Raw genomic sequence first — 26,836 nt, 5'->3', positions numbered from 1 at the left:
CATTTTTACATTTTTCATAATTGGGTTGGGCCAAAATATATACATATTAGGTGCTCCAACTTATTAGTTTTTCCTTTTTTTTTTGCCTGGTTTTTACATAATTACATATATATCCTCTCTCTTACAGTTTTAACATAGTAATTAATCAAGGGATGTGTAACTTACTAAATTGCAGACTTTTTATGATTTCTTAGTTTGCCCCCGTGATTTGTTTTTTTTTCACACAATTAACCAAATACTAAGTACTGTTGCTCTTGCCCTTCTCTTTACCTCCAAAACTCATTTGAGTAGTTCTGTAATTGTATTGTCACTCGAGTCGTCACAAAAAAAAAATTGGTTGGGAAAAAATTTCAGAATCAATTCACAGTGACAACGAACATACACTAGCTGAAAATATTAAAATTTGCGAAACCATTTTTATAAACTTTCACGAGATTATATGCTTACTAGGCTTACACTTAAAAATATTACCAAATCGTCATTCTTTGAAGAGATGGTTCTAAAATGTAAAATGAATTTTGTTAGTTTTTGTTACATAAAACGATACTGACCACAATGTTAGTTGCATGAAATCTTGTTGGACTCTAGTATATACAGTAATTTGTTGTCTAGAGTCTAGCTTAAAAATCCCATGATACGATTGCATCGGATAAAAGATGCATGAGGGGGGGGGGGGGGGGGTACGTAGCCATTTTTCTTTTAAATTCGAAAGATATTTTCGAGTTGAAAAACAATATACAAAGAGATAGTTGTAAGATGCGTAACCTCTTGTTATATTGTACATATATATAATTTCTAACCTCTTGTGTATACAAATCAGAGAATAAAAAGTATAAACTATGGTTTGATATGTTATAATAGAGAAGAAGACGATACAACTCAAACACGTAATTGGGTGCTGTTGCTACTGCTGCTGCTATATATTATACGCCAAGTAAACTTTGTCGAGAGAAATTTTGTACTTTGTGAGTTGTGACGCACAACGACTGACTAAAATAAGTAAAAAAAATATCGTTGATGATAAGTACAGCTAAACCACACGAAACGAAACGAGAGAGAAAAGAGAGAAAGAGAGAGAGAGAGACACGTTCCTACGAAATTACCAAACCAGCCCCTTTCGTTTCTACTGAATCAATCCTACAATACACATTTCTCGATGATCAAAGGAAGATCACATCCGAAGAAGAAGCACAAATTCATGAATCCGTAAAGACAAAGCAAACAATCATAATAATAATAATAATCATCATTCACTAATATAATAATTAAGCAAATTAAGAAGAAAAGAAAAAAGAAAAAAAAATGAGGTTCAGATTTTGGATTGAGCAGAGGAGGATGAATCTCTCTATCTCTCTCTCTCATCTTCAGTTTTACAACACAGCACCAATCAAACCGATGTCGAGCATCTCTTTCCCATCGTTTGTTATATAGATCGGAGCTTTGAACCACCACCACCACCACCCACCCACCAAAGTTTTTTCAACGGTTTGAGATCGAATTTTTTAAAAAAATTTCAAACTTTGACCATCTTAGCCGCCTTGACCACCGGGTTTTCTCGAGCGATCGCCTCGCGTCCGGCTGTTTTGTAGTCGTAGCTACAATCATGACGATCGGAGTAACGGTGTTCTGAGCAGAAAAGCTCGCCGCATCGGCACCTGAACCCGGTCAACCCGACCTTCTTCCGACAACCAGAACACCGGTTAACGACCTGTTGATCTCTCTTCACCGCATCCATCTCCCTCGGACGAATCACCACTTTAGCTGGCGACGACCGAAGATTAACGGATCTAGCCGATCTCTTCAAGATCGAACCGGTATCGACAACAACACCTGATGTGGCCGCCGAGACAAGGGAAGCGTTGAAACATTTCTGACACATGTTGTTCGTCGCAGGATTAGCTGTAACGCCGCAGTTATTGGTGCATAACAACGTCGCCGCCGTTGTAGTCGTCAAGGTTTCGAGTACTTTGAACTCCGTCTCTTCCTTCTCCGTCCTCTGCGCCATCGTCTTTTTATTGAATCTGAATCTGAATCTGCCCTTGCTCCTCCGGCGAGTTTACAGATCGAATTAAAAGGAGAGATGAAGAGAGAAAAAAGAGAGAGAGAGAGAGAGAGAGAGAGATGAAAGGGGAATATGGGTCTCATAGAGAGACGCGTTTCCCATCTCTTATCATCTCTCCTTCCACCATCCCCACTTTCTCGTCTTCTCTCACAATTACGTCGATACCCTCTTCGCTTTTGTGGAATTACAGAGCCATTTTAATATGTATTTCAATGATTCTAGAATGGCTTATGACGCCATACAGCGGACAACTACATGTTTTTTTTTTCTCTTTCATCATTTCTTTTTCTTTTTCTTTTTTATAGATTTTTTTTTGTGTGTGGGTATTTCTGATTTTTTCTTTCTTTGAGTATACTCTAATTTATTAGTATGATGACTTTATTTATATATATAATAAGATAATTGAGATATGAAGGTAGAGAGGGATATCGCTGGAATATGGGCCAAGTTGTTTCTCTTCCAAAAATATAATATAATCATGTATGACTAAAGGTGTTAATTCGGACCGATAACACATGTATGTTATGTTTTGGTTCGTCTTCCGACATGTTAGATTTTTTTTTTTTTTTTTTTTTTGGGGTTTAATCAGAGAAAGAGGAGATTTTGCGGGTTAAAATTGTCACACGAAAAACGACCTGTGAGGAGGAGTGAGGTTGTAAAAAAGCTGCTGCGCGTACAACATGCCAATTTGCAAACTTAACCTTTTTTATTGATTTTTTTGGGGGTTAATAGTATTCTTGGAGGTTGAAGTGTGAAGGCGGTGGTGACATGGGAAGGCAAATGGTTTTGGGCCGAGGTCTTATTTTCCTGACCATAATCAACAACCCCGTAAGTGGATTGTATTGCGGGAAAATGCTTACCTTTTTCCTTTTCTATAACTGGATTATAAATTTTAATATCTATCTATAACAATGTAAGAAAAGTTCGAATAGTTTTCTTCTGGTTTGGTAAGTGTGCTCCATCACTCGACCTCGTAGACAGAAGCACTGACCCATGCTTTAAATGCTACCCACGAGCCACTAGTTCGAATAGCTTTCTAGTCATTTTTGATATTTTAAATTAACTAACCACAAATCATTAAGCAGTGGAAATTTTCATTTTTGCTCCTTCGACCATCCGGATGAATCATTATGATCGATCATTGGATTATTGGACAACTTCCAATTGGATTTTTTTTAATTTTTTGGGTTTCATTCGGGTGTTAGGAAAGATTAAAATCTATTTACTATAATATCTTTAATTAAATGAATAATCTCTTGAAAAATGAAGAAACATTGCTAAATTCGGGAAAAAAACTACCTAAAACATCGGGTTGTTTATGAGGTCAATGCCTAAACAGCTAAACTTGAAAGCAAATGGAAAAAAAGTAAAAAAAAAAAAAAAAAAAAAAAAAAAAGAGAGAAAATTCAGAGAAAATCGAACCCCCAAATATGGAATTCTGACAGAGTCGCTGCTAGTTTTTTTTTTTTTTTTGGTTTGTCATCTCTCTTCTTCCCCTCTCCCTCTTTGTAATCCAACCGGAGTTACGATTCCCTCTTATCGTAACTCCTGCTTCTTCTTCCGGTCTCGATCCTGTTCATCCACTTTCCTAGTTTCGTTCAGTCGGACGGTAATCATTTCGCGGCTTTGTTTTTGCGATTCCACAAAAGGTAAATGCTCTAGTTTATAGATCAAGGTATGCATATTTATAATGTAGATTGATTGATTCATATTTCTTAAATTGTATTGTGTTTAGGGAAGGAGGAATAAGCAAAATTTGATTTGATTCCGTTTTGGGTGGTGTTAGTGATCTCTTAGATGAAGTAAAAGATTTTTTGATTTTTTTGAGGGGATTATGTGAGTTATGGTATCTTCAACAACTATATTACGGATGGTAGTACCATGTTGGAGGCGACCTTCTGTGAAGGGAGAACATTCAACAAAAAATGACGCTAATGGACGATGTGATGGTCTTCTTTGGTATAAAGATTCTGGTAACCATGTTGCTGGGGATTTCTCTATGTCTGTAATTCAAGCAAATAATCTTCTTGAAGATCATAGTAAGCTTGAGTCTGGACCCGTTAGTATGTTCGATTCTGGTCCTCAAGCTACTTTTGTTGGTGTCTATGATGGTCATGGAGGTCCTGAGGCTGCCCGGTTCGTTAATAAACACCTTTTCGACAACATAAGGAGTATGTTGTTTCCTTTTTTTTTTGTTAAAATTACTCTTTATGTATCTTGAGGCCAGTTATGTACTAACTTGCACTTTGTGATTGCAGAGTTTACATCAGAGAATCATGGGATGTCTGCTTCTGTCATTACGAAAGCGTTTTTAGCTACGGAAGAAGATTTTTTATCTCTTGTGCGGAGACAGTGGCAGATTAAACCACAGATTGCTTCCGTTGGAGCATGTTGTTTGGTAGGGATCATATGTAGTGGATTGTTGTACATCGCGAATGCTGGGGATTCTCGGGTTGTGCTAGGAAGACTGGAAAAAGCGTTTAAAATTGTCAAGGCTGTTCAATTATCATCTGAGCACAATGCAAGTCTTGAATCTGTGAGAGAGGAGTTGCGCTCGTTGCATCCAGATGATCCTCAAATTGTCGTCTTAAAGCACAAAGTTTGGCGAGTCAAAGGTATTATACAGGTAAATATACTTTCACGCCAAATGCGTGTTGCTGAATTGCAGACTCTTTTCTTGCAATTAGCTCCACAATGAAAGATATAGTTAAGCCACAACTCATGAATTATGTGTGTTTACAAGAGAAGTATAAAAAGAGATTTATAAATGTCCTCGTTTTAAGAAGATAAAGATGATTAATTCACGCTAAAAATAACCTTTGGCTGGTTCTTGAAGGTCTCGCGGTCGATTGGTGATGCCTACTTAAAGAAAGCTGAATTCAATCGGGAACCACTGTTGGCAAAGTTTAGAGTCCCTGAGGTTTTCCATAAGCCCATTCTTAGAGCAGAGCCGACAGTTACAGTACATAAAATCCATCCAGAGGATCAGTTTCTTATATTTGCATCAGACGGTTTGTGGGAGCACTTAACTAATCAAGAAGCTGTTGACATTGTAAACACATACCCACGCAATGTATGATTGCCTCTTAGCTCTCTCTCTCTCTCTCTCTCTCTCTCTCTCTCTTTCCTTTGTTTGTTTTGTGTGCAAGTAGAAAGATTGAGCACTTGTTGGTGTGCAGGGAATCGCAAAGAAACTCATAAAAACAGCTCTAAGAGAGGCAGCAAAGAAGAGAGAAATGAGATATTCAGATTTAAAAAAGATTGATAGAGGAGTGAGAAGACATTTTCATGATGATATAACAGTCATAGTTGTGTTTCTTGATTCAAATCTCGTCAGTCGCAGTGCTTCGCGCCGACCTCTCCTCTCCATCTCAGGCGGTGGTGACTTGGCTGGACCGTCCACTTGACTCAACTCTCACCACAATCTATATATATTATATATATACATATCCACTATATATATATAAACACATTGCAAAACGCAATTCAAGTTCGTTCTTTTTTCTTTTATATACAAAATTTCCTTTTCTACTCTGTTTTTTATTCATCCCCAAAAGAAAAAAATGAAGAGTTGAAAACCAATGTATAGGTCTTTTTGGCAAACTGAGTTTTATTATGGACAATACAAAGAGATTATCACTTGTTGAAAAGATTTCTACTATTGACTCTGCAATTTGCATCATCTACTTCCGTTGTCTTTTTTTTTTTTTTTTAATTATTATTATGTATTAGCATGCAGCATGAACATACGTCAATGTGTAAGTGATGCACGAGAGACCGATGCTATTACAAATTTGTCTTTTATGCCAAAGACAAAAAAACACATTGCTTTCCAAGGCCTGAGAATTCAAATTATCTTGTCAGCAAACAGGTTATATAATCCTAAAAAGTAATTAAAAACAGTTAAAAATTCATCCACGCCATAGTTCCAAAATCACTACTAATTCACGCAATTTAAATCGAAACAAAAACTAAGAAATTTTTATATGGTCCATATATATCCACACATGCATGCGCTAAACGTTATTTGAATTCTTGTCGTGGGTGCTATATAGTTACAGCGTTAACACTAATATATTACAAAAGGTTTTACTACCGTTGTGATTGAGATTATTCTAGTGGTATCGAGCAAGGGCCATAGAAAACATTTAAAGAAAAAAAGACAGCTCCAGAAAAATGGATCTTGACTCCTTGGCATGTGATGGGCGTTGAATCATGTCTAAACCAAGACAACGCAAATTCCGATGTTTAGGTCATAAATGCTGGAAATACCCCTAATAAATCTGATTATAATTATTATGACAAGGTTATATATGATATACTAGTTGTTAAAATAAAAAATATTACATGTAGCATGTAAACTAAGATTAGATCAATCAAATGTAAAGAATTTAATCAATGATAGGTTTGGAATAAGAAAAATGGGAGAGAGAGAAAAAAAATAAAATCAAAGTTTGGACAGGGGGAGATGCTTAAATGCTTCTGTAGTTCTCTGTAGTAGGACCACATGAGTCACATGTAAAAGTATTTATGGAGGACCAACCATATTTGGTTTATTTAAATGCTGTCTCTAATAATTGGTAAATTATCAATCATAATTAGTCATATATAGCTTTTATTGATGTGAAGTTTTGGCGTTTCAGTAAAATTAGATATCTTGATCATCCTCTTAATTATTTGGCAAAAACAAAGAAACCTTTAGGGAAATAGGAAGTTCATGCTCCATAATTAGTAGCGCAATGATCTTATAACCCTGCGTATATACATACATTATATGCATTAGTGATTTGTTAAATGTGTATCAAAATCTACCGTTGAAACAAATCAACGTGATTAACTTATAATTCACCGGATCATGGTTGGATACTCCATCCATTCGGATATGTTTTTTAAAAGTAAAAGAAAAAAAAAACTGACACACACACACATGATTCCTCTCTTTAGTACAACAAAACTAAAGATATAATTATGAATACATTCGTAAAATAATTATATTAGATCAGTAGTAGTAACATGCACATGCCCATGATACCATGCACATGCAATGTCTCTCTCCTTTCTTACATCTGCGTTTCTATATAATCCAAAGGTTCATTACACAACACCACTCTCTTCACTTATCAAAGTATATTTATTGCAAAAAAAATGAGAAAGTTGGTGGCATCGCCGTTTAGCTCGTTACTCTCCGTCGTTTTGGTAGTCTCGGCTATCTCCGTCGTCCGGTGCTGCTCTCCCAAAGACCAGGCGGCTCTCAATGCTTTCAAGTCGTCACTGAGCGAACCAAACCTCGGCATCTTCAACACTTGGTCTGTTAACACTGACTGTTGCAAGGAATGGTACGGTATTAGCTGCGATCCTGATTCCGGTCGGGTCACTGATATTTCTCTCCGTGGGGAATCCGAAGACGCCATTTTCCAAAAGGCTGGCCGGTCCGGTTATATGTCCGGTTCCATTGACCCAGCGGTTTGCGACTTAACCGCACTCACTTCCCTCGTCCTCGCCGACTGGAAAGGTATCACCGGCGAGATTCCTCCGTGCGTGACTTCCTTAGCGTCGCTCCGTATCCTCGATCTCGCCGGTAACAGAATCACCGGAGAGATCCCCGCGGAAATCGGCAAACTCTCCAAGCTCTCTGTTCTAAACCTCGCGGAGAATCAAATGTCCGGCGAGATTCCGGCGTCGTTGACGTCACTCACCGAGTTGAAGCATCTTGAGCTGACGGAGAACGGAATCACCGGCGTCATCCCGGCCAACTTCGGATCGTTGAAGATGTTGAGCAGAGCTCTACTGGCCCGTAACGAACTAACCGGGTCAATTCCAGATTCTATCTCCGGTATGCAGCGGTTAGCAGATCTGGATCTATCCAGGAACCATATCGAGGGTCCGTTACCAGAATGGGTGGGTAACATGAAGGTACTCTCACTTTTGAATCTCGACTGCAACTCGCTAACCGGTCCAATCCCCGGTTCGCTTCTTAGCAATTCCGGTTTCGGTGTTTTGAATTTGAGCCGGAATGCGTTGGAAGGATCCATACCCGACGTTTTCGGGTCTACAACGTACTTTGTTTCGCTTGATTTGTCACACAACAATCTATCGGGTCGGATCCCGGATTCGTTGTCGTCAGCTAAGTTCGTGGGCCATTTGGATATCAGCCATAACAAGCTTTGTGGGCGTATTCCAAAGGGTTCTCCATTTGATCACCTTGAAGCTACGTCGTTTAGTGACAATCAATGCTTGTGCGGTGGTCCGTTGATGAAGTCATGTTGATAATAATGACATGGTTCCGGTTGTTTAGCTGAACCGGGGGGATATCTCATGTTTCCTATTTTTCTTCTTTACAATTTTTACTTTTTCCTTTTTTTTTTTTTTCTCTTCTTTCAAAGTTTAAGGTCTACAGCTAATATGTTCTATTGGCAAAGAATGGGGGTACACTGATCCAATGTGTTTTACGGTGTATGGAATATGTAAGCGCATGTATAATCAAAAGCAATGTTATAGATCTTTAAAACTGATGATGTGAACAAACATAAGAAAATGTATGATGATGCAAATTCAATTTGTATGATTCATCCGAACTTCTCACATCATTTCAAGAGTCACAAATTTCCAACTTTACATATTTGTCTAGTATGTTATACCCATCTCTATTTCGGTATGAGATATAATACCAGAAGTCAAATACTTTGAGAACTAAATCATGATATTAAAACCAGCTTTATAGTAAATACTAATCAATTGAGTTTACAAGTACAAGCAAACAATTGCTCAAAACCTGATTTTGATTAAACGAGATTTCCAAGAGCTGTCTTTTTCTTTATCAGAATTATTGCAAAATGATGAAGACAGCTGTGAAACAGGGAAATAATTCAACTTTCAAACTTTGAAACTCTTATGTTTCGCAGTCACAGATTCTTCATGCATATGACTTCAAAAAGGGTAAAAACAAAATCGAAAGGAATGGAACCAACACCTCAGAATTATGCACACTTACTTCAAATCTTCATCTGTTATCTCTCCTTTTTCCATCTTCTCCTTATGCCATTTACAGAAACCTTCCACCAACGCGTCCTTCATCCATGCGTGCCTGCAACTCTCTACCGCTTCTTCAATTGTCAGCCAAGTCCGTGTTCTCGTCTTCTGTTCAGGCCACATCTCTAGCTCTTCCTTCACACGCAAAGCGTACATAGCCGCTTTACATAAGCCTTCTGGGCTAAACTCATCTTGGTGCGTTTTGCTCTTGAACTCATAATTTCCTAAAAAATCCTGCAATGTTCCAAAGTTTTGGGCATTCAGCACCAGCCGCCTAAACAAAAACAAAAGAGCTACAACTACAAAGTTTGCGGAATGATTTTACCATAAGATCCCCACGGACTCCTGCTTCTTCTACAGCTTCCCTCACTGCAGCCTCCCTGACTGTTTCATCATTTTCCCATCCTCCCTATATGAACCCTAAATATGTTACTTCGTTTCTAAACAAATGGGAAGCAACAAAAGAAACGGCATTTAAATTGTACCTTGGGGAACAAAAGTCCCGGTCCACTAGATGAGCTGATCATCAACACTTGAATCACTTTCCCAGTATCAGAATTACCATCTTCTTCAGAGTTAATGTACCTAAACGGAATACACCTATAAAAAACGCCACCAACATTGAACTTGTTAAGCAAGGTCCATAATCATCTCCGCAAACAAAAACCAAAGACAACTATCAAGGCTAAAGTCATACTTTGTTGCAGCATTTCATTAACCAAAAAAATGACTATTACAAGTGCATGTCAATTACACTACAAGAATCCTCTTGATAATGCTCAGCCAGGACTCTTCTCGTTAAAATCAAAGCTTGATTCTGAGACAAAGAATCTTCAACAGAGATTCAAACCAGGATACAAGGTGACGTAAATCTTGTTTTACAATTCTAGAATATAAACCAGTCCCTCACAGATTTTTTTTTTTTTTAAAACTCAAGCAATCACGAAAACAAATCTCCAACATATGAAACTCATTTCGCCACCAAAATCTTCAAACACCAACCGTATAGTATGTAATAAACGAGAAAGAATCACATTATACATAGCAAAGCACGAGCTCCAGCTCTAGAGAGACGATACAAACGCAAACAGGAAGAGAAAGAAACTAGGAACAAAAAACGGTACCCGGCTACGAGACGAGAGCCATCCTCGTAACGCTGCTGGAGTCGACCCGTACGCGCGACCAAATCACACATGACAGAAAATAAAGGAAAAAAAAGTAGCTGTCTAGAGGAAATTGGAATTGTTGGCCATCAAGATGAAAAGACACCAAACTTGGAGAGAATCCTTACGACTCTTCTGGATACCCACAAATACGATTCTACCTCTACCATTGCTGCCTCCTAAGATTCCAACGGTCTAGAAGAGATTGCCCAATCGATTTGATCTGACGGCTGGTGTTAGATCTAGGGTTCGAGGTGAGTCTCTCGCTATTAAGGATCAAAGACAACAAAGAGATACACAGATTTGTATATATTTTCTTTTTAGGTTGGGTCTAGGTCAGTCAACAATAATGAACAGACAGATTTGTTTTGTTTTATGAAAATGAAAATGAAAAATATGTATGATTCGGGCCATTGAGGAAGGAGCAAACCGTGAGCGCGAAGAGCGGATCGTCACAGTCAGCAACTCACGTGGGTTATGGGACTACTTATTGGGCCCATTCTTCGGTTTATGGGCCCTCTTTCTTTTATATTGATTCGCGAGCTTATCAAGATGCGATTCAAACCTGCAATTAGGCATTTCAATCTTTACGAGTTTCGAGCAATTGAGGTGAGCTTCACAACCAATCTCCAAAGTTCTTTTTGTATATGAGATATGCGGTGTACTTACTATTCTATAGGCTAAGTCGTTAACCATATGTTATTATTCTTTAGGTTAACATGGCATCATTAACCTGTCATCAACCGCTAACGTGTTAACTAACACTTGCAAGTTGCTAGTGAAACCACGAGATTTGATAGTTTCTATTTTATCTGGAGTTCATTAGATAGTGTATTCATGACCAGTTACACTCTCATTAGTTATTACAATAGCACATGTTTGAATTTGCAATTTATGTTCGAGAATTGTAACCCCAAAGCAAGGTTATATTGTATGAATTTGACTGGTTTTTTTTCGTTCTCAAATCCAATTGTAAAATATCATAATGCCAAAATGTTTTCTTCTTCGTTGGATTGGACACCACACAGTGCCGAAGCCATCATTAATACTTCCCCACATGTTAAAACGTAGATCTCATCGGGATTTTCGGACCACTATAGCATTAAATAAAGATATGCTGCTGAATCTAGGAATTATTAGAACAAGGGGGACCAGATTGCAAAAACCATGTCTCCGTCATTAGATTCCACCATGGATTCAAAACGGAGAAAGCTTTGACAGCTCATCTCTGTGATTGTGAAGAACACGACGTTAGCCAGCAACAGAACCAAATCGAAAACAAACAAAAAAGTCTTCACTCCTCGCAGCAAGAGTGGCGCTACTCCGGCGAGATTTGATTCATGTCTTCCACTTTTAGCCCCGGAAGCTCCCGCTTGCTGCAGCTGGGCGTTGCCGGCTCTGCCTCGCGCCTTAGATCTTCTTCCTCCAAAAAGCCGCCTGAACCGCTGCGCCGGGCCGTGGCCGACTGCCTCTCATCCTCCCCTCCTCCGGCTAATTCTCACCATGGCGTTATCCCTTCCATGGCTCCGTCTGAAGCTCTCAGGAATCTCCGGGTGTGTACCTCCCACCTACGCTATGCTTGCTTTATTTTTTCTTATTGTGAAATGGGATTAACTCTCCTCTTGGTATTTTCCATTTTTGAGTTTAGTTAAGAGGTAATTTGAATCCTGTTCTTTGATTGTGTGAAGAGAGGAATTGAGTATCTAGGGCTTTTTTCTTGTTTTGCATTGATATATGAGTTCTGTGCGGGGTAAAGGGATGTTAAGAAGATAGCAGTGTCTACATTTGCGCTTACTTTGAGTAGTGTTGGCGCCGTACTCAGTCATATTTTATATACTACACATTACTCTTCTTGTTCCAGTAGCCATTGCATTTGAGGCCTAATATAGATGAGGATTTAGGTAGAGAAGCCTTTTTTGCATTATCCATTTTCTTAGCTTGATAACACTTTGATAGTTGATTGGAAATATTTGACCTGCATCTTTACATGACCTCACACAATTACTTGGTGATTACAGGATTATCTATCAGCCTCTGCCACGACTGACCTAGCCTACAACATGCTGTTAGAGCATACTGTAGCAGAGAGAGATCGCAGGTGATTAATTTATACTTCATATGTTTTTCATCATCCCATTGAAACTTTGACTCTTTTGAATCATAGTTTGGATTAGCGATATGTATGTTCAGTAATTTGGTAATACTCGCAAGTCGGATAGTGAATTGTAGTATAAGGATTGACCTTCAGAATTCAGTGATATAAATGTCTTCAAATCTGGAAGCCTGAACTCATTGAAAATTTTGAGGTGAAGGAAATGAGCTCATTACTTTGATCCCTCATGATGCGGAAACTGGGGCTTTAATTGCAGAAGTGGGAGTTTTGACCAGAATATGGGATGACATAAAGGCAAATATATATATTTGTATGCGGATATAGTCATAGTAGTTTGATTTCAAAGGAAAATGAAGTATGATAGTTCTAGCTTTCTATAATTCTATATGATCACAAAATTTAGTTTTGTAAGTCCCTTGTTGATTTATCTATGGAGATTACTTAAAGGTGTTTGTAGAATAAATGGTAATCTGAACAGATCTCGTAGATAGAATTGTGAGCGGAAGAACTCTTAGAAGTAAGTGAGAAAAATCGGAAAAGTCCCTGCATAGATATATCATTAGCCCAAGTTGACAAATTAAGCACTTGAGGACTTATTGCTAGGTGGACCTATTGTTGCATGGAATCTGACTTAGCTAGGATGCAGATTGCTATATTCTGAAAATATACTGAATTAGCATGGTTTTAGCTAAAAATTTTAGTTGTTGCTAATGTTCAATCAAATTTTTGCAGTCCAGCTGTGGTTACGAGGTGTGTGGCACTATTGAAACGGTATCTCTTAAGGTAAATATTTCTAGTTGAACGATGAAACTTGATAATATTCATTTGCTTACTTGAACGAGTATCTCTTCACTTGTCAATGTCCCTAAGCTCGTCCTTCTCAATAAAACCATAATTATTTGGTTTCAATGTATCTGAAACGGGACAATTAACCTAGAGATTAAGTGTGCATTTATGTTGCTATATTTTGAGGTTTGTCTGTAATATGTATATAGTTCTTCCAATGTTTTCTATGGATTATATTTTACATAATAATGATCCCTAGGTGTTACTACACTACAGATATAAGCCTGGTGAAGAGACACTACTGCAGGTCGATAAATTTTGTGTGAATCTGATTGCTGAGTGCGATGCTAGCTTGAAGCAGAAATCATTGCCTGTTTTATCAGCACCAGCAGGGGATTCTCCTTTACCAGTGTCCAGTTTTGCTTCTGCAGCTCTGGTGAAGTCATTGCATTATGTGCGTTCCCTTGTGGCTTTACATATCCCAAGGCGATCCTTTCAACCTGCAGCATTTGCAGGAGCTACTCTTGCGTCAAGGCAGTTATTGCCATCTCTATCCTCTTTGTTGAGCAAATCATTCAATTCCCAATTAAGTCCTGCAAATGCCGCAGAATCTCCACAGAAAAAAGATGCTGCAAATCTGTCTGTTTCAAATTTGTCAAATATCCAAGAAATTAATGCTATGGAAGACATTGAATACATATCATCAGACTTGCTGAACTGGCGTTGGGTTGGGGAGCTCCAGTTATCATCAGCTTCTTCTGAAAGGTACATTGTACATGATTTCGGTTCTTACAAATGTTCAAACACGTCTTTACTTCTATTATAGCACTTGACTATCGGTGCACATTTTTCTCTGTATGGTTAGCGAACGTCCCGTTAATCTCCAAGACATGAACAATTGTAATCTTCTGGAAGTTGGTGCTGCCGGCCTGCTTGTAGGAGATATGGAAGCTAAAATGAAAGGCCAGCACTGGAAATATTTTGGTACCGCAGAGATGCCTTACTTAGAACAACTGCTGCAGCCAGCTTCAGTCACGATGATAACAAACTCAGCCTCAGCTCGCTCCCACTTAAGAGCAATAACAGCTTCCAAACGCACTAGAGCTGGCCCTCAGCAGATCTGGTATGTATTTTACCGTGGTTTTCTGAAGTAATTTGCAGAGTGATGGCTTAGGATTTTACTTGCCTTTGTATCTGTTACAAGCTTTCTCATGGCTCTTTTCTAGCTGCCAAGAAACTGGACTCCTAGATGATAAGTGTTATAATTCTTCCTCTAGACCATATGCCATCTGTTAATTGTGATAACGCAGTAGACACAAAATATGGATTCCATTTTCTTAATAAGGGCATTTCTAAAATGGCACTGACTGAGTTGATGAATATAGCATAAAAAACTAGCATTCTATTGATAACAAAAACTCCATTTTGATGACAAAAAGGTTTATGATCCCTTGTCTGTCTTGTTAGAGATTTATACCATTTGAAGAATGTAGTTTCTGGATTTTTTAGTAAGTTTCACATAATGGTGCTATTTAAAATAGATACAGGGACTGCATTTTTAAATGATTGTAAATAAGAGAATGGTGTTTTGCGAAAATTCTTATATTCAAGAATAAACGATATTTTGAAAGTTAATGTGAGATCTTAGATTGATGATTTGCATACTCAGGGATGATTCCACTGTAAACACATTTCGTCCACGTGCCAGACCGCTTTTTCAGTATCGTCATTACAGGTATTTTTTCTTTATTTATATCATGTTACTCAGTTTTTTTGGGCTGCGTCTATCCTAATCGCTTTAATGTTGATAAGTTTTTGCTTAGTAGCACGTAACAATCGCCTTCTAAACTCTTCACAATCCATATATCTTATTTAACTGTGACTTATGAGTGGTTTCAGAGTGACTCTTCCACTATAGAGTATGTGGATGTGTAATCACCTTGTTTGTGTAAATAACTGTATCTGTTGCGAATGATAAGGAATTCTATGCACTGGATCTTCTTTATGGAAAATTACAGCCTTCACCTTTATCACACAAATCACTCTCGTTCCCTGCATGATGTTTTCAGTGAACAACAACCGCTGCGCCTAAATACAGCCGAGGTAGGTGAGGTGATTGCCGCTGTTTGTTCTGAGGCATCATCCACCCCTTCAAATCAGATGACTGTATCACCCCAATTAACAAGCAAGACTGGAAAGCCGTCGATGGATGTGGCTGTGAGCGTCCTAATTAAGCTTGTTATCGACATGTAAGCTTTTTTAATAATATGTTATCTGATTTTATGTAGCATGTTAATCTGCTGCCAACCTGACCATGTTGTATCAATAAGACTTATTATAATCATCCTTTCCTTCCTTTTATTACTGTTGATAAGCTTATTGTACAACCATTTTGCAAAACCTGTTTTTGTAGGTATGTATTGGACGCTAGAATTGCTGCTCCTCTTACTCTGTCCATGCTCGAGGTGTGTCCTTTGACACTCATATATATTATCGTGATATTTATTTTAAACAGCTTACTAACTTTTCCAGCCATGCATGCAAATTTATTTCAGGAAATGTTATGTTCCACAAAAGCAGCTTGTAGGATTCGTGTCTTTGATTTAATTCTTAATTTAGGAGTTCATGCACAATTGTTAGAGCCAATGGTAAGTGATAGCGCGACAACCATTGAAGAAGAATACGCCCAAGAAACATATATGGACAATGAAAATAGGCTATTACTGCAAGGGACAAGAACGAAAGACCTGCCGAAGATGTCAAGCACTTCTTCAGCTATTGAGAACTTTGAGTCTTGGATATTGAAAATCTTATTTGAAATACTTCTTCTCCTAGTTCAGGTGTCTTACTCTCTTCTTGCTTCTTTGCTTGACGTCTAAACTAGACTTGTTTTGGATCTTTACCTTCAAAATTCTTTTTGCAGGTTGAGGAAAAGGAAGAATCCGTTTGGGCTTCTGCCCTCAGCTGCTTGCTCTATTTTATCTGTGATAGAGGCAAAATACGGAGAAACCAGCTAAATGGTCTTGACATAAGGGTATGTTAGTCTTATGAGGCTGACTATTATCTTTGCCCTCTGCTATGTGGATTATTCCTTCTTTCATCCACTTCCTACTTTCATTTGGATCCGTCCTTTGTCCTGCTGCATGCTACCATTGAATTGGTTCTCGTCTAACTTGTACTTGCTGATGAGCCAGTCACTTTTCGTAAATCAGGTTATCAAAGCTCTTCTGGGAACTAGCAAAAGGAATTCTTGGTCAGAGGTTGTTCATTCCAAGCTTATTTGTATTATGACGAATATGTTTTATCGATCTCCAGAACCAGAGGGCTCTACCATAGCAAATTCAAGTGCCTCGAATTTTCTTATAGACCAGGTCGATCTGATTGGTGGTGTGGAGTACATTTTCTTTGAGGTACTGCAAAAATATAACCTGTTAGACTGAATGATCTTTTTTGAAAATCTATCCAAATAAGCACTTTAAGTCCCAATAATTTTCTAGTGTAATTAAAGGATTCATTTTATTGGTACAGTACTCTTTGGCAACCACTAGAGAAGAAAGAAGAAATCTCTACTCGGTTTTATTTGACTATGTTCTGCATCAAATTAATGAGGCATGTTCAGTGGCTGGTCTTTCTGAGTACACTGACGATGAGATTCAACCTTTGGCTGTTCGGCTTGCTCTAGCTGATGCACCTGAAGCTTTCTACATTTCTGTCAAGCTTGGTGTTGAAGGCATAGGGGAAATCCTCCGAAGATCAATTGCTGCAGCATTGTCTGGGTTCAGCAACAGTGAACGATTAAACCAGGTAGGTTTGTTCTTGTTAGAATGTGTTGCAAATGGTCTTCTGAGGATCTAGCAAAAAGTCTTGTATTAAATTGTTTGCCAGTCAAAGCTCTTTTCTAACTCTCTTAATTTTTCATTCTTGCAGCTTTTGGCAAATATAACAGAAAAGTTTGACACAATAATAGGTTCATTTACTCACTTGGACAAAGAGTTCCTGCATCTCAAACAGATTACCAAATCTTCGAAATTCTTGGAAAGCATTCAAGATTTAAGAAATGATTTAAGTGTGTCAGTGAATCTAGCTTGGGCTACTTTGCACTCTCTTCTTCATTCAGAAAGGACCACATACCGTCAAAATGGATATATCTGGTTGGGAGATCTTCTGATTGCGGAAATTAGTGAAGAGAGTGGTGGAAGTATATGGCTAAGCATAAAAGATCTGCAACAAAAGATTGCCCATTGTGGTACCTCAGACTCTCTGGATACTTCCGATGTACCTGTTTCCATTCATCTTCTATGTGGACTCTTGAAGTCAAGGAACAGTGTTATCAGATGGGGTTTCCTATTTATTCTGGAGAGGCTTCTTATGCGCTCCAAGTTTTTACTAGATGAGAATGAGACTCAACGAACAACTGGTGGAGTTGCTACTCAGGATCATAAAGACAAACGCCTAGAGAAAGCAAATGCTGTTATAGACATAATGAGCAGTGCTTTGTCTTTGATGGCACAAATAAATGAAACTGACCGTATTAATATCTTAAAGGTACATCTACTTAAAATCCTTTTGTTTGTTCAATTTCCTACTAAAAGCCACTGAATTGCTGATATTTTTAGTAAATGCTGTTCTATATTTCAAATAACTGGCAAAGAAAATAACTCTGTATATTTCTCTAATTTGAATTTTCACCCAGATGAAGATTAATTCACTTTGTGTCTTCTCTCTGTTGTTTCCAAGCAGATGTGTGACATTCTTTTCTCGCAATTGTGCTTGAAAGTTTTGTCTACTGACGATGATGCAGCTCCCAGTTCTGCTGACAGAAATAGCAAATTTGAAACTTCTCATCGTAACAGCTATAAAGAAAGTATGGATGAAGCTGACACCAGGCCTCGGTACAACAATGTCTCTGTCTCAACGTGCGAGACGGCTTCAATGGCAGCGATGCTTCTTCGTGGACAGGCAATTGTTCCTATGCAACTGGTTGCACGTGTGCCAGCGGCTTTGTTTTATTGGCCATTGATTCAACTAGCAGGGGCAGCAACTGACAACATTGCACTTGGTGTCGCCGTTGGAAGCAAAGGAAGAGGAAATATTCCAGGGGCAACCTCTGATATCCGAGCCACCCTGCTATTACTTTTGATTGGTAAATGCACCGCTGATACAATTGCTTTTCAAGAAGTTGGTGGAGAGGAGTTCTTTAGGTAATTGATTGACTATTCCATACTTCAAACCCCAAATGAATTATCTCTGGAACATGTTTCATGGCATTTTCAAACTTTTGTTTTTCTGTGCAGGGAACTCCTGGATGATACTGACTCAAGGGTGGCTTATTACTCTTCCGCATTTCTTCTGAAGGCAAGAGGATTTCTCACATTCACCATTTTGATTTTGGAAAGACATACATTATAAGAAAGAGACGTTTCCAGTTCTATTTTTGGCTCACTGGTTAAAATTTGGATTTTACAGAGGATGATGACGGAGGAACCAGAGAAATACCAAAACATGCTTCAGAAGCTTGTCTTTAAGGCTCAGCAGGTGATCCTCTCGTAATAATTCAGTGTGTAGAGTCATAGAGCCCCAACTATCAATGAGCCTGTCCTTTGTTTTGTGCCATAAATGATAATAAGCCGCACTGAAGTATTCTTGTTTGTGCAGAGCAATAATGAGAAACTGCTGGAGAATCCATACCTGCAGATGTGTGGTATACTTCAGTTATCAAACGAGCTTTGAACTTGCAGCTCTCATTAGTCTTCAGTTTCTTATATATGGCTTCTGAAAGTTCCTCGGTTTCAGAAAATCAAAGTGAGTTACTTTAGAACCACCCTAATTATCCACTTCCTGCGGTGAAAGAAGAAGAGAAAGTACTGAAAGTAAGGACAATTAGTAGATACTTGACTCGTCGGTCAAAGTAGCAGGGGAATCTGCAAGTGATTCAGATATGTTTCCATGTGTGACAGATTTTATCTGGCATCACGTAGGTTATCTTGCACTGTCTGGTATCTAATCTTTCCCAAGTTTTGGTAGAGATCTGAAGGCTTTGAAGAAAGGTGTTGATGGTAAAGAGTTGGCTGCAACAGGTCAAGAGAAATGTGATATAACTCATCCGCCTTCTCCTTTTTCTGCGGGAATGGCGCGATTTTAAGGAACTTACAGACAGTGAGGTTCTGATAATTGCAGGCATTGTCATTTTTTGGGATAGCAAACCAAAGTTTTTTTTTTTTTTTTTTAATCTTGTGCTCTGTGTGTAAAACAAATCATGAACAGAGGCTGCAGCTCCAGAAATTTTAATTTTCTTGGAGCTGTGCTTTTGTACAGTCGGGAACAAAACTAATTAGGGGTTGTGTTGTGTAGAGAACTAGAGATAGAGGATTTGGGTGTCGAATGTTTTGCCTTTAAAAGTGGTTATGTGAAAAGTGTGAGCCTAACCGGTGCTTTTGTAATCTAAAAAAAAAAAAAAAATCCAGTTTCTTGACATTTTTGGCTTTTGATCTGAGAAGACGACAAAGACTTACTTAGGAAGACGATTAACAAAAAATCAAGACAAGAAAAAAAATACAAATTCGTAAATTACCAATTTGATCAACAAAATAATTGATCCACAAATAAACCACGTTCGTTAAAAAGTAATTAATTATTGGGACAGGCTTTAAATAAAAACCCCTCTCAGACATCGAAACCCTGAGATCCAAATACTTTGCTTCTGTTCTGTAAAATCGCATTTGGTCTGTGGAGATCTCGGTCCTACCTTTCCCACCGATTCCGTCCTGATAAAAACGGTAAACCTCTCTCGGCTTCAAAATTCTATGCATCTCTTCTTGAGAGATCTGATCAAACAAGTGTGTTTTGAGTTTTGATCTGGTCAGTCTCCGCCTTTAGTTGTGTTGTGTTTTAGAGTTGTTTCTGTGTGTGGCGGCCATCTGTGCGATGGTCCTTTTTGAAATCCCGTCTCTGTCGACGGGAAGTGCCAAATTATCTTGTCGGATTGTGTCACGTTCTAAGTTTTAGATGCTTGGATTCTCAGCTTTATCTCGAATGTGATCCCATAGCGGAGTGGATATCGCGTTAGACTCCGAATCTAAAGGTCGTGGGTTCGATTCCCACTGGGATCATCCTCTTTTGGTCTCTTTATTTTTATAATTTGCAATGCAATTACCACATCCTCTTTCTCTCTTGGATGTTGATTACATACAAGAACAGTGTTCCTCACTACTGTTACAGAAATATAGGAGTTGTTAAAATTTGTATGTTGTTTGTTGATGGGATAAGAATCGTTGCTCAATATTTAATGTTTGTGTGGTTGGGTGCAGATGATCGATGATCAAGACTTGGGGTTTATTGCCAATTTTCTTGGCATATTCATCTTCGCATTGGTAATTGCTTATCACTACGTAACTGCTGATCCAAAGTACGAAGCCACCTGAGCTGAGTGATGGATTTTAGAATGGTGTAAGGGCTCTTTTTAGTTTATAGTATCTATTTCAAACTGATAAAGAGAAATCATAACAGTCTTGTTGAGATGAAAATGTTGTTAAGATGTTCCTAATCCATTTTCATTCTCCACTATATTCTTCTTTATCTGCATTTCATTTTTCTCCCATATTATTATTATTATATTGTTCGCATGTCTGATGAAATGCTAAACACCAAACTCCGAGCGATGCTCTTTGCACAGTAAAACCGAGAAAGTGCAGGTAAATACAATGGTTTAGGTTGTCTCAGATCATGCTCTTAGCACAATCGACCAAAACTAAGCTGCGCGGTTCTGATCCCAATGTACATTTTACTACTGTTTACAACAAATGTATCAACCCGAATTGTAATCTACATATCTCGTTCCAACAACCACAAATATATGTCACAAGATCAAACTTGTTAATTTCATATTTTATAATTTTATTGCTAAGAGCCTAACACCAAGTCTAGTAATTTTTTCTAAAGAATGTTGTGTCATTTTTACCTGACAACTATAAATGTATTTCAAGTCCTTTGTTTTGTCTCACAAAGCTAATGTAGAATCTACCGCATGTCGATCTATTTTAATTTATCTTTTTGTGCTATTGAGGAATGTCTTGCTATGTTTGTTTTATACTTGATACTTTGGAATCTTGGAATTTTTGTTTTTACTTTGTACTCAAATAAATGGAAACAATCAAACAAGTATGTTTCGCCCCAAAAAAACGTAAAAACAGAAAGTAACTAGAACTTATCTTTGCTTCTTATTTGATATGTACAATTTAATTTAAAATTTAACTCGAGCGAAATACTAATTAAGTTTCAAAAAAAAAGAACAAAATACCAAAATAAAAGTGGAAAAACAAAAACAAAAATGTTAACTGGGTGACCTGACTTTTTTTTGACATATTTGAAAAGACGACTCTCGAAGGAGCGAGAAGCAATGACCAACAAAAAAAGAAAAGGAAACAATAAAACGGAAGGCGCAAAAAAGAAGATCCAACGGCTGAGATTACCACTCGTGAACATTCTCGAAAGCTCTTTACCGACCCATCCTCCCATTCATATATATACACCTCCTCCTTGAGCTCCTCGTTCCTCACACCGTAAACGAACGAACGAACACTCACAACAATTTCTCAAAAGCTCACAGACACGAATTGTTTTCGAATTCTTTTTAACTCTTTCCGGTGAACAAAATCTTTGATCTCTAATGGCGGGTAAAGGAGAAGGTCCAGCTATTGGTATCGATCTCGGTACTACCTACTCTTGCGTCGGTGTTTGGCAACATGACCGCGTTGAAATCATCGCCAACGATCAGGGTAACCGTACCACTCCCTCCTACGTTGCTTTCACTGACAGCGAGCGTCTCATCGGAGATGCCGCCAAGAATCAGGTCGCCATGAACCCTACCAACACCGTCTTCGGTAAGCTTTCTCTCTGCTTTTGATCTTACTCTCTGCTTTTATTTTTTTCCAACTTATTATATCTGCTTGCTTGCTGCATGTGATTGATCTTTATAATTGCTAAATAGATCGTTACATAGTGATTTTGATTTAGCTAGCTCCTTAGTTCAGTCTAAATATAGAAGGTTTTGTATTCATGATTATTGGAACTTTTGTTTGATCTATGGAGAATCCTTTAGAGTTAGGATGAATTATTGACTTTGTTGTGCTTTTTTTGTTTTGCAGATGCTAAACGTCTTATTGGTAGAAGATACAGCGATCCGTCTGTTCAAGCTGATATGCTGCACTGGCCTTTCACGGTTAAGTCCGGTCCAGCTGAGAAGCCTATGATCACGGTCAACTACAAGGGAGAGGAGAAACAGTTCTCTGCGGAGGAGATCTCGTCCATGGTTCTCACCAAGATGCGCGAGATTGCTGAAGCTTTCCTTGGCACTTCCGTTAAGAACGCTGTGGTTACCGTGCCTGCTTATTTCAACGATTCTCAGCGTCAGGCGACCAAGGACGCTGGAGTTATCTCTGGTCTCAATGTGATGCGTATCATCAATGAGCCTACTGCTGCTGCCATTGCTTATGGTCTTGACAAGAAGGCGTCTAGTGTCGGCGAGAAGAATGTTCTTATCTTTGATTTGGGAGGTGGTACCTTTGATGTTTCTTTGCTTACGATTGAGGAAGGTATCTTTGAAGTGAAGGCCACCGCTGGTGACACGCATCTTGGTGGTGAGGACTTTGACAACAGAATGGTTAACCATTTTGTTCAGGAGTTTAAGAGGAAGAACAAGAAGGATATTACTGGCAATCCGAGGGCTTTGAGGCGGCTTAGGACAGCTTGTGAGCGGGCCAAGAGGACTCTCTCTTCGACTGCTCAAACGACTATTGAAATCGACTCTCTCTACGAGGGTATTGATTTCTACACAACCATCACCCGTGCTAGATTCGAGGAGCTCAACATGGACTTGTTCAGGAAGTGTATGGAACCAGTGGAGAAGTGTTTGAGAGATGCTAAGATGGACAAGAACAGCGTCCACGATGTTGTCCTTGTTGGTGGCTCCACAAGAATTCCCAAGGTGCAGCAGCTTTTGCAAGACTTTTTCAACGGGAAAGAGCTGTGTAAAAGCATTAACCCGGACGAGGCTGTTGCTTACGGAGCAGCTGTCCAAGCTGCGATCCTGAGCGGTGAAGGGAACGAGAAGGTCCAAGACTTGTTACTTCTTGATGTCACTCCTCTGTCCCTGGGTCTGGAAACCGCCGGTGGAGTTATGACTGTCCTGATTCCAAGGAACACAACCATTCCGACAAAGAAAGAGCAGATATTCTCTACCTATTCAGACAACCAGCCGGGTGTACTGATCCAGGTCTACGAAGGGGAGAGAGCAAGGACAAAGGACAACAACCTTTTGGGAAAGTTCGAGCTCAGCGGTATACCACCTGCTCCACGAGGTGTTCCCCAAATTACGGTATGTTTCGACATCGACGCCAATGGTATCCTGAATGTGTCAGCCGAGGACAAGACGACTGGCCAGAAGAACAAGATCACAATCACGAACGACAAGGGAAGGTTGTCCAAGGAAGAGATCGAGAAGATGGTACAAGAAGCAGAGAAATACAAGGCGGAGGATGAAGAACACAAGAAGAAGGTTGATGCAAAGAACGCTCTTGAGAACTATGCATACAACATGAGGAACACGATCAAGGACGAGAAGATCGCATCTAAGCTGGATGCAGATGACAAGAAGAAGATTGAGGATGCGATTGACCAAGCCATTGAATGGTTGGATGGGAATCAGCTAGCGGAGGCAGATGAGTTCGAGGATAAGATGAAGGAGCTCGAGTCTCTTTGCAACCCAATCATTGCTAGGATGTACCAAGGTGCTGGGCCTGACATGGGTGGTGCTGGAGGAATGGATGATGACGCTCCAGCTGGTGGTAGCGGCGGTGCTGGCCCCAAGATTGAAGAAGTCGATTAAGCTTTTCTAAGCTTCTCTTGTTTTACTCTGTTTGTCTTTAATTTTCTAGTTGGTTCTCCTGTTGTGTAGCTATGTTTCTCTGAACCTGCTTGCTTTCTGATCAGTTTTATCTTTTAAGGTTATGCTTAATTTTTTTTCTCGCTGCGATCATGAAAATTCGACCTTTCATTTTGAACTTATGAAAGCAGAAGCATAAGTTTTAGATATTGTTCTACACTATTTTAACTGAAAGTTGCAACGTTGTGGTGGATTCCCATAATCTGATGAGTCGTATGTATAAGAAGGTGGGAAAGTTGCCATGATAAATATTATATCCAGATAGAAAAAGTTCTTAAGTTACAAAGACATGTACAATTGTACAATTCTAATTTAGTCATTCAGCCATCATTAGACTGAATGGTGCCTCGTCATATGGCTTGCCACAAATTTAAGTATACGAATAAATCGGAACCGATATGTTAACAGAACGCAATAAATGGGGGGGAAATATGATTAAATATGAATAATCCAATGATACATGAACCAATAAAATCCTTTTTAAGAATTTATGCACTACAATCTCACTCTAGCACGAACGGACGGAGACATACGCGAACCTCATGCTCTTCTGGTCCCATTCGGTGTTTGGGCACTAAAACCTCTAGTGTTGTTCCGGTTTCATCCCGGTAAGCTTCAAGCTTGGCGTCATCTGGAATCCTGTTCGGCAAAGAGACTTCACGGACAAATTCCCCCAGTGGGCAATGCTCTGGTGTCGGATCTGTTAGCTTAAATGTTCTATCATGTCTCTTCACGAATGGCTCACATGCTGTGCTTACACATGATATCTTCACTATTCCATGTGTTGGTGTATTCCTCCATGTCACTTTCACTCTTCCCGAATCAACAAATGGCAGGCTCATAACTATTAAGAACCCTTTGTCGTCTTCATATATTGTTTTCGCAGCTGTGACTGGACCGTACACATTCTTCATCACCCCACTGAAATCATTCGACCAAGGCAGCTCCATTGCATGGATTTTCATGTCCAGAGATTTCTCACTTGAGCTCGAGTCATCGCAGTTCCCTAGAGCAAGACAATCCCTTTTGCGCTTATTGCTAGACGCTGGTCGAACTTCCACTGTATCAACTGCATGGTCTGGGGAATGTGTTGACAGGTTCAGGCAGGTACCGTTCAGTTTTTTCAGGTGGGTGTGCCCGTTAGCTTTAGCCATAGGAAGAGGACGCTCAGCCTCAAATTCAGTGGCTGGGAGATTCCTCCATGAACCGTAATCACTAGCTTCAGCTGGAATAGCAAAGTTCACGTCTCGGCCTGTGAGTTCTGTCCACTTCTTCTTTTCATCCTCGTTGAGTACAGAAAGATTGGGTGAATGAACAACTTCAATTCCATGGAGGCACTGTGGGTTAGAGAGACCACGGTAATGTTTCCTCTGCATCCTATGAGAGCGGACAAAACCTTTGTCCACACTAAAAGGGAAAGGACGCTCACCCTCGCGTGAGTGTCCGTTCATGTAACTGCGCAGCTGCATCTTGCCAAGGGCATTTTCAGGCTTTTCCTTGAACACCCACATGTACATATTCTCCATATCATGCTGAACCAAGAAGGAGTCGAGCTGCAAATCAGATTTATCGTAACCGGACAAGCCATTGCTGTCCCTCGTTAACTTACTTTTGGACTTGTCATCCAAAACAGGTTTGAAGTAGAAACTGAAGAAAAGCCAAGCACCCCATGCACTATCAACACGTTTGTTGTACTTCTTGGCAACCTTAGGCACATGAACAACAGCCTCAGGCTCATATAGCTGAGGGCCGAGTCCAACGTCTAAGATATCACAGTGCTCGTTCCACAGAAGCAGAGATGGACTTGCTTCAGATGAGAGAGGAAGATTGATATCAGGCGGCCCGGTAAGTATGAGGGATCGGTTTGTCTCCCTCTCAGATTCTTCGTGAGTAAAAGCACCAGAATCCATGGAAAGAAGTGTCGACGGGTGATAGTTCTCCATAGACAGGGTTGTGATGAGAGTCTCACCCATATTTCTGAACAAGTTTAACTTCAGCAGATCCGGTGGCCGAATCAAAACCCTTAGGTAGCAAGAGAATTAGAACATCAATCGACAAACCCATAGATGCAATTCAAGGATATCTTCATCTTACAGGATCTCACTGATTACCACCTCAAAGTTATGAATTTTTTTCCTATAAGCTCGAAAACACGGCCAGCTAAGAGTCACAACAACACATGGAGAGCTATAATCCCACCTGAATACTAATCGGGAGAGCAAAGAACAGATTTAAGCTCAGCCCAATCTCAACAAGTCCTTATCCAAATCCTATAAAACAAACAAATACGGTGAAACAAACATGAGTTTTCAGATACTAGAAACTCATAAAACAAATCAGGAACACTTAAAGAACAAACAAAAAAAAAACAGAAGGAAACAAGGATCTGGAACAAGCTCATCAACAATCGAATCCACAAATCTGAATTCGATAGATTCGACAAGATCAAACAGTGATTTTTCTTCGTTTAATTACAAACACCAAAAGAGATAAAATTAAGATACAAATCAATACGATCATCGAAGAATACGAAGGAGACAAATCTAACCCGATGGAGAAAGCTCGAAGACGAGTTGCGAATCGGCGGCGAGAGGAATAGAGTCGCTTCTATCAAAATGATCCCAAATCTTTTTTTTCCTTTTTTTTTTTGGGAGAGAAGCGAGAGAGAGACTTTGAAGAAGAGTCGTAATTTTAAGACAGAGGACGCCGTTTGTTATATGTTAACGTCGTTTATGTTTTGACGG

At 39.2% G+C, this 26,836-nt stretch overlaps 8 protein-coding genes and 1 non-coding gene across 9 annotated transcripts; 6 read left to right on the top strand and 3 right to left on the bottom strand.

Moving 5' to 3' along the window:
• Positions 1–996: 996 nt before the first annotated feature.
• Positions 997–2,224, bottom strand: LOC17892171 (zinc finger A20 and AN1 domain-containing stress-associated protein 5). The gene has a single exon (XM_006298645.2). The coding sequence runs from the start codon at positions 2,003–2,005 to the stop codon at positions 1,514–1,516; it is 492 nt and encodes a 163-aa protein (XP_006298707.1). The 5' UTR covers positions 2,006–2,224; the 3' UTR covers positions 997–1,513.
• Positions 2,225–3,433: 1,209 nt separating this feature from the next.
• Positions 3,434–5,704, top strand: LOC17890665 (probable protein phosphatase 2C 38). The gene is made up of 5 exons (XM_023785310.1): positions 3,434–3,711; positions 3,798–4,233; positions 4,321–4,688; positions 4,899–5,135; positions 5,242–5,704. Exons 2-5 carry the CDS (start codon positions 3,906–3,908, stop codon positions 5,467–5,469), a joined length of 1,161 nt encoding a protein of 386 aa, XP_023641078.1. The 5' UTR covers positions 3,434–3,711; positions 3,798–3,905; the 3' UTR covers positions 5,470–5,704.
• A 1,456-nt stretch (positions 5,705–7,160) lies between these two features.
• On the top strand, positions 7,161–8,627 carry LOC17893805 (DNA damage-repair/toleration protein DRT100). The gene has a single exon (XM_006299798.2). The coding sequence runs from the start codon at positions 7,208–7,210 to the stop codon at positions 8,327–8,329; it is 1,122 nt and encodes a 373-aa protein (XP_006299860.1). The 5' UTR covers positions 7,161–7,207; the 3' UTR covers positions 8,330–8,627.
• A 282-nt stretch (positions 8,628–8,909) lies between these two features.
• On the bottom strand, positions 8,910–10,623 carry LOC17892897 (nudix hydrolase 16, mitochondrial). Its single transcript, XM_006298596.2, has 4 exons — positions 10,216–10,623; positions 9,577–9,691; positions 9,417–9,500; positions 8,910–9,325 (listed from the first exon to the last, which is right to left on the bottom strand). Exons 1-4 carry the CDS (start codon positions 10,284–10,286, stop codon positions 9,050–9,052), a joined length of 546 nt encoding a protein of 181 aa, XP_006298658.1. The 5' UTR covers positions 10,287–10,623; the 3' UTR covers positions 8,910–9,049.
• Positions 10,624–11,405: 782 nt separating this feature from the next.
• On the top strand, positions 11,406–19,627 carry LOC17893010. Its single transcript, XM_006299269.2, has 17 exons — positions 11,406–11,807; positions 12,273–12,352; positions 13,100–13,150; positions 13,430–13,918; positions 14,019–14,276; positions 14,823–14,888; positions 15,223–15,402; positions 15,567–15,618; positions 15,709–15,993; positions 16,077–16,187; positions 16,366–16,563; positions 16,682–16,957; positions 17,081–17,698; positions 17,894–18,354; positions 18,448–18,508; positions 18,620–18,688; positions 18,809–19,627. The coding sequence occupies exons 1-17, from the start codon at positions 11,595–11,597 to the stop codon at positions 18,881–18,883; spliced, it is 3,543 nt and encodes a 1,180-aa protein (XP_006299331.1). The 5' UTR covers positions 11,406–11,594; the 3' UTR covers positions 18,884–19,627.
• A 186-nt stretch (positions 19,628–19,813) lies between these two features.
• Positions 19,814–20,718, top strand: LOC111831470 (dolichyl-diphosphooligosaccharide--protein glycosyltransferase subunit 4A). The gene is made up of 2 exons (XM_023785684.1): positions 19,814–19,929; positions 20,461–20,718. Exon 2 carries the CDS (start codon positions 20,461–20,463, stop codon positions 20,572–20,574), a length of 114 nt encoding a protein of 37 aa, XP_023641452.1. The 5' UTR covers positions 19,814–19,929; the 3' UTR covers positions 20,575–20,718.
• On the top strand, positions 20,190–20,262 carry TRNAR-CCG. The gene has a single exon. It is a non-coding gene; the product is annotated as a tRNA-Arg (tRNA).
• Positions 20,719–21,710: 992 nt separating the features above from the next.
• LOC17890695 (probable mediator of RNA polymerase II transcription subunit 37c) lies at positions 21,711–24,175 on the top strand. Its single transcript, XM_006297111.2, has 2 exons — positions 21,711–22,032; positions 22,297–24,175. Exons 1-2 carry the CDS (start codon positions 21,819–21,821, stop codon positions 24,033–24,035), a joined length of 1,953 nt encoding a protein of 650 aa, XP_006297173.1. The 5' UTR covers positions 21,711–21,818; the 3' UTR covers positions 24,036–24,175.
• A 135-nt stretch (positions 24,176–24,310) lies between these two features.
• LOC17893012 lies at positions 24,311–26,756 on the bottom strand. Its single transcript, XM_006297459.2, has 2 exons — positions 26,641–26,756; positions 24,311–26,362 (listed from the first exon to the last, which is right to left on the bottom strand). Exon 2 carries the CDS (start codon positions 26,063–26,065, stop codon positions 24,596–24,598), a length of 1,470 nt encoding a protein of 489 aa, XP_006297521.1. The 5' UTR covers positions 26,066–26,362; positions 26,641–26,756; the 3' UTR covers positions 24,311–24,595.
• Between the last annotated feature and the right edge of the window lie 80 nt (positions 26,757–26,836).

The sequence above is a fragment of the Capsella rubella genome, unplaced genomic scaffold (assembly GCF_000375325.1).
Source record: "Capsella rubella cultivar Monte Gargano unplaced genomic scaffold, Caprub1_0 scaffold_3, whole genome shotgun sequence".
Taxonomy (NCBI): Eukaryota; Viridiplantae; Streptophyta; class Magnoliopsida; order Brassicales; family Brassicaceae; genus Capsella; species Capsella rubella.
This window is presented reverse-complemented; position numbering and strand designations above follow the sequence as displayed.